General features: G+C 44.0%; 1 protein-coding gene across 2 annotated transcripts in view; it reads left to right on the forward strand.

Annotated features, from left to right (window-relative positions):
* Positions 1-6,586, forward strand: part of jcada (junctional cadherin 5 associated a) — a 47,164-nt gene that overhangs the window by 24,551 nt on the left and 16,027 nt on the right. Inside the window, exons 3-4 of one of the 2 annotated variants that reach the window (XM_036125085.1) lie at positions 2,450-3,379; positions 5,355-6,581. In XM_036125085.1, coding sequence (XP_035980978.1) covers positions 2,450-3,379; positions 5,355-6,581 — 2,157 coding nt within the window. The remainder of the gene's footprint in view (positions 1-2,449; positions 3,380-5,354; positions 6,582-6,586) is intronic. The other variant, XM_036125086.1, reaches the window with a different exon arrangement.

The raw sequence follows: 6,586 nt of genomic DNA on the forward strand, positions 1-6,586 counted from the left end.
ATTTCAAAGACATATGTTCTGCAACTTCAATCTATTTGTTCACCCCCCCTTCCCTGTCCCCCCCTCAACCCAAATGCATTTAGCCTGACAGTTCTAGCCAAGGACCAGACCTATCTTTGCACTCCCTCTGGACCAGTGCTGCTTAAACCCAATTAGACTGATGATGGCAACGCATCATTAAATGCCCTCAAATTTTACAGACTGCTCTGGCTAGTAAACATTCGTTGGCCGGTAATGATCACGAATAGAAATGTCAAGGACGCTCAGCAGCCGAGGCCTCTGGAGGATGTGCACGTGTGCTTGCGTCTTGCTTACATGTTCAGTCAGCCCGCGTCACCAGGAACAGTCTGAGATGACTGCATCTCGTTCATCCGGTCTGCCATCAAAAAGCCGGCGTCATCAGCATCTGGTCTCGCGCGCTGAAATTCAGCTTACTCTCTGAGATTTGGAGCAAAGCGTTAAATCACAACAGAGAGACTGTCTGTAGAATGGCATCTAAAGCCCCATGAGTTCTGGACAATGCTGCAGGAATAACAGCCACAGTATGTCATTGTGTAATGTGTTCATTCTGCAAATCTCAATTACCTAACATTACACAGCTGTTTATGGTCATCTGTCTCCATCTAGTGGGAGAGGATGTCTGTTTTTAAATTCCATCTGTTTACGTTTTAGGTTTGTGCCCATTACACCCCTTATCATTATGATGGTACCTACATTCCTGTGAAAAAGTAGTTGCTCCCTTACACATTTCCTTTTTTTTTGGGGTCACACTTGCATGTTTCAGCTCATCCAACAAATGAAACATTAGGCCAACATAATCTGAGTGAACTCAAGATACAGTTTTTTTTTTTTACAGTGGTCATATTTACTGAAGGAAAAATAACTGTTCAAACCAACCTGGCCTTATGCAAGAATCTAATTACCGTGTCTAAACCTAATGAGTGGTTGTGTCATCCTTGGTGGCATGTCAGCCTTTTGTATTATAGCTCTGGATGACATGATGTCAAGGTAAATAGCCCTCTTACATTGACATCATATGCATTTAATACTGTAACATATATATGTTAATCAGCACATGAACCAGCCTTGCTTGTCCAAAAATTGAGCATTGCTCCTTTAAGATGTCACTTATAGCTCGCATGTCCATGACTGCCACAGAATGAACTGAACTACACAACCTCATGTTAAACCAAGCAGCTGGTTCACTTATCTGAGAAGGCTGATTAATTAAAGGTGCATAGTACAAGTTTTGAAGTTAAACATTCTTTATTTTCTTTCCCATACATGCCCTTACACCTAGCTACTTTGTTGCGTCTCCACCACTATCGATGCATTAATGAGAGAACATGGCTAACCTCCTACCTCAGAAGACATTATGCCTCTACAGAAAAGACCTGTGCAGTTGCAGCGGCAGATGCTTCTCTTCCCATGCACGTGCACAACACTGCTGTCATCCCAGCCTGTCGCCAGTAGGGGCAGACGTCTGCAAAAACCCTGGAATATGCTCCTTTAAGCTAATTACCTGGCCATGTGGCGCACTGATGGACACTGAAACATCCGTTCTAGACGGTCAGCTGATCCTTTAATGGGGAAAAATATTGAACTCAAACAAGATGGTGCCGTCACAGAAAAGCAACGTCCCTGGTCTTTACGCTGCTGATTCCAGTGAACAGGTGCCGAGCTGAAATGGTAGCGTATCTAAAGTGTTACACATACGTTAGAGACACGCGGCTAGATGTTTCACAAGATACTCTTCATTTTCTCATTTTTAGATGCCAGTATGCTTAGCAAAATAACAGCTTTGTTGTTGAACCGTAAATACTGACCATAAAAGACGTTAGGTCAGGTGTGCTGTGGTTTAGACGTTTAGGTGTTCTGGCTTATGTTGTGAACCCCTGAATGTGTCATGTGCTTTTGGAGTAATTCTGCTGGCTGACCAATTCTGCAACGGTTCCTCGCTGTTCCATGTTTTTGGATTTGGCTTTCCACTATAATGTCATTGTTTCAGGACTCTGGATGATCTATAAAGCCTTGCATAAAGGAATAGAAGACCTTTCACTGCATGCTTCAACTTTGTGAAATGTTTTAGAGGAATGGCACACGTTACTTTAAAACTAACATTATATTTTTTACCCCTGAATGAATTTATACAAATTAAAGGTTGGATGTTTGTAAAGGCTATTTACTCACCTAATTACTTTACCAGGGGTATTAGTTAGTAGTGAGTTCACTATAAATTTAATTGAATATAACTTTATTATTTCCTTCCACTGTTGTATTGTTGTATATATTTTATTAAAAGTATTGTCAGCTCTCACTTAAGGAGATTTGCACCCAAAAGCAATCTGACAGTATGCATAAATGACATCTAAAACCTCTCAGATCTTGTCCACTTTTTTTGCATTTTGTAGGAGCTATGCTGACATTTAAAAATGTTTTTTCCTTAAAGGTTTTGCGACGGCAACAGAGGCCCGCAGCCACAATCCAAGGATGTTTCTTACTGGAGAAGGAGAGGCCAGGACTTCAGTGTGCTGTTGGACTACGCTGACATCAGGGAACCCCATGCAAAGGGACAGGGAGGGTACAACAGGCCAGAAGGGCCTCAACAGGCCAGAGGTCAGGAGCTCTCTGTTGAGGAACGTCAGAGAGCAGCTCAGGAAAGGCAGCGCTGGGCAGCCCAGGCCCAAGCGCAGGCCCTGGCCCAGGCACAGGGCCGCTCTAGAGAAAAGGAGGCGGCTCTCCAGCAATGGAGGATGGCAACTGAGAGGAAATGCCAGAGTCTGGGGACAGAGGAGTGGCATCCAGCTGTGAGCTTCAGCCGCCAGATGTCTCAGAGCGAGGGGGAGCGTTGGGCAAAAGCGCAGCAGCGGCTCCATGCCAGAACACCAGAGGGCATAGTAGTCCACCCGAGGACCAAAGCTAAGTCCCAGTCCCTACCCAGGATGTTACAACCTGAGAGCCTGCAGTACGTGGACACAGCATTGTCTGGTCAAGAAATGTACCGGCGCTTCAACGGCCACCCACTGTCCCAGCAGGACTTTTATCGCGCACCTCGCTGGCCGGAAAATGGGAGACCAGCTAGTGCCAACCAGCTCTCAATCACACCAAAGGCCCGCTTCACCCGACCCCCCAGACCTCCTTCTTATGAGATGCACCAGCAGATCAGGGGAAGCTGTGAGGTGCTGTCCGGCAGAGAATCAGTGACGCCGCAGGCAAGGGACAGAACTCCCATTCCCACATCAAGAACTAAAGACCCTCAGCTGGACTATTTTGCACAGGACTCTGGGCCCCCGGGATATATCCCTCCTCCGTCATATAAAAGAGCTCCGTTAATGGGAGGGGCGTTCCGAGGATATGGTGATGTTCCTTTTGAGTACAGGTTATTATCACTTTTTTCTTAAATTAATTAATTCAAGACATTCTGCCACTTGCATTCCCTTAAATAAGCTTGAAGATGGAGTTTAAAAGAGCCACTATTGGATTTAAATCACTAACATGCTATGTTTTTGATAATCTTTTCTGTTTAGGTATCTTCAGACACTATTTAAAAAAAGAATATTTTCATCTGGTATATCATTGTTATCATTGATCACCGTTAGAACCCCCCCCCCCCCCCCCCCCCCTTCAAAAAAATAAATTAAATTTGTTTGCCTCTAGAGCTGATCTGGATTTTACTGAATAATCTAGGGCCCCGGGCCCCAAAGGCAACTTCATGTGATCCTTCTCACAAAAGTTAAACATGCTCAACAGGCAGGACATATCGGTCCCATAAGATACCTTGATGAGGATGTATGGCTAAGTCAGAATTTCAAACTAAAAAATTACAAATTTCAATCTGAGACTTAAGATGGACATGGAAAACATGAAGATCCTTCGTTGTATTGTCTGTGACCTACATTAACTTTGTTACATGTTTTACATGTGTTTAGCTGCTAAAATAACATTGCATACCTCTTAGCATCCCTGAGCACGAACCACTTCAACCATGTGGACAAGCCTACACTTTTATCCATACTAGTTTTAGCCTTAGATTTAACCACAGCATTGCGCTTACAGACATGATGTTTCCACAACACATCCATAGTGGGGTGATAATGAGATGGTTTGTTCTTGAAAAGATAACGAGGATGAAGCTATTTCTCACTAGGAAACTAATCCAGCACTTTGTTTCCTTGTGGTTCCTGAGAGATAAATGATCCAAACGGGGAAAAGTCATATTTCCTGAAATATGATGCTGAAAATGTTGTATTTCTTCTCCTACTTATGATGTGACCTGTCATTTTCTTTATCTGCTGTGCCTTTGAATGGGAGCATTACTGGCGCTGTCGGAGCACGCAGTTAGTGCGGTCACAAAAATCTGGGTTTCACACTCCCCATAGAGTCCTAGTGCACCCTAGTGGGCAGTGACTGATGACAGGATTTACATCAAGGACAGTACAGCTGTCTGGATGGTATGGCTTTAGGCTTTACATCCTCTTACATCCATAAATGTGCTCATTTTGCAGAGGTTACACCTTTGGTCAAATACTGGATTTTGTGGTTGCTATGACAATTGACTGTCGGTGAACAGAGAACCTCTGATAGTATTCACACTCCTGAAAAAGCTACCGTTAAACAAAAGGTGTGGAACAATCATCAATGTGGATCCAGGTGTGCATCAAGAAAGAGATGCAGGAGGACCAGAACACACAGGGAATACAGCTTTTTCAGCCTGAAACTTTAAATACATCCAAGAAACAGAGATGTCCAAATCAAGATGTTTTTAAATGGCTGGTGTCAGGGTCCCTATGAAACACAAACCCTGATAATTGTTGCTAGTCTGTGATCTTGTGCTCTCTGCATTCATGGTGTTTGCTAGCAAGGTTTGGACCAATTCTATGTGCATTGCTCACTAAAACATTATTACAACAGTCTAAGTGTTGTTTCACCAGACAGCTGAAACATAAGCCTTTACATTGTATGACACTCAAAGCAAAGCACTGAGCTTAAAAAGCGTGTGGACGATTTTTTTATTTTGTCCAACTGACAAGAAATGCATTAAAATATTATGAGCTGAATTATCAGTCATGCCAATCTGCTTTAGCAAATGGTTTCAGATGAAAATATTGTCAGCAATAACTAGATTAAAGTTTATTATATAAAGAACAGAAACCAACACATCGTTCTAGTTGTTACCCCATGAAAAACAACGGCAAGTTGTTGGTTTCTAATAATAATACTTGTTAACTAATTCCGTATAGGACTAATCATGCTGCTGAGTAGAACCATATGTTTATTCAAATAGATTTATGAGTAAATTAGTTGTCATGATGTTTAATGCTGTCTTTGTGTAACCCTATTCCTTTGACTTTTAGGTATAGAGGAGATATGTATCCACAGATACAAGTGGCTCCTGATGGATCTCATTGGTTCATCAGACACCCAGTTTGTTCCTGGCAAGATCCGCACAGAGAGAGAAGTGCGTCCAGCCAGAAGCAGCTTTACCCTGTGTATTCAACCCAGGAGCGTTCAGGGGGAGGAGTTCAGTATATCTCCTTCGATGATCCTCGCATCCGTCATATTTCCTCAGCCCTGGGTGGGAACTCCCTGACAGATGCCGACAAAATCCGCCACATCCGGAATGAGCTTCCCAGCGTCACCGTGTCGGAGCCTGCACCCGACGACAGTGCCTTTCTGCCCCCGCCACTGGGGCCTTTTATCTCTACCAAACTGGCAGACGAAAACAACCAGGCGTCTTCTAGCAACTTGGACAATGAAAATAAAAGGTGGCGAAGCGATTTGCACAAAGAGACAATAAGTAACTTCCGAGCACCTGACCAAAACTGCAACAATAGACATCTCAAAACTCTACCATCTCCTTCATCCCCCTCTTCAGCTTTCCACCCCCCATTATCAAGGACCTTTTCTCGTCAGGGGTCCAGTTCGGACCAGGTCTTTGCAGAGACCATCACACAAGTCAAGACAATTGTACCGGAGTCTGGACAAGAAATCCACAGGAACACCAAGAGAAGAGTGAGCGAAACCATCTTCTGCCTCGTGAGCGTCCCAGTTCACACACCGACAAACATTAGCAAAGGTTTAGCAGCCGATCAGAATAACAATGAGGCAATGCCAAACCTGACCGTTATGAACACTGACACTTTTGCTGTAGGTCTCAAAGAAAGCCCCAACATCCGTAGCAAGTCTGTAAATGAGATTCCTATCAAATCACGCTACCCTCAGTATCACACCACCAGCACATCCTCAATGAGGAATTACAAGAGAGCTCCTTTAAGAAAGGAGGTCATAGACGCCTGGGTACTCCAAGCAAATGAAGATAAAGAGCTAGGCTATAGTGGGTCTTGGCCTGGAAACCAATACCGTAATCAGGAAACTCAAACAGGTTCGCCTGTGACAGGTTTTAAAAGTCCAGAAGCCCAAAGCCCTACCAGTACCCAGGACGCTCTTCAGCCAGCCTCAGATCCAAGCATGGATGTTGATCCTGCGTCCTCTTATGGCTACCCAATGACAGGTCAAAAAAACCTTCATCCCTCCAGGAACAGCGCATTCTCTCGTCTCAGCCTGAGTCCAACAGAAACAAAGTCCC

Source organism: Fundulus heteroclitus, chromosome 21 (genome assembly GCF_011125445.2).
Source record: "Fundulus heteroclitus isolate FHET01 chromosome 21, MU-UCD_Fhet_4.1, whole genome shotgun sequence".
In the NCBI taxonomy this organism is placed as follows: domain Eukaryota; kingdom Metazoa; phylum Chordata; class Actinopteri; order Cyprinodontiformes; family Fundulidae; genus Fundulus; species Fundulus heteroclitus.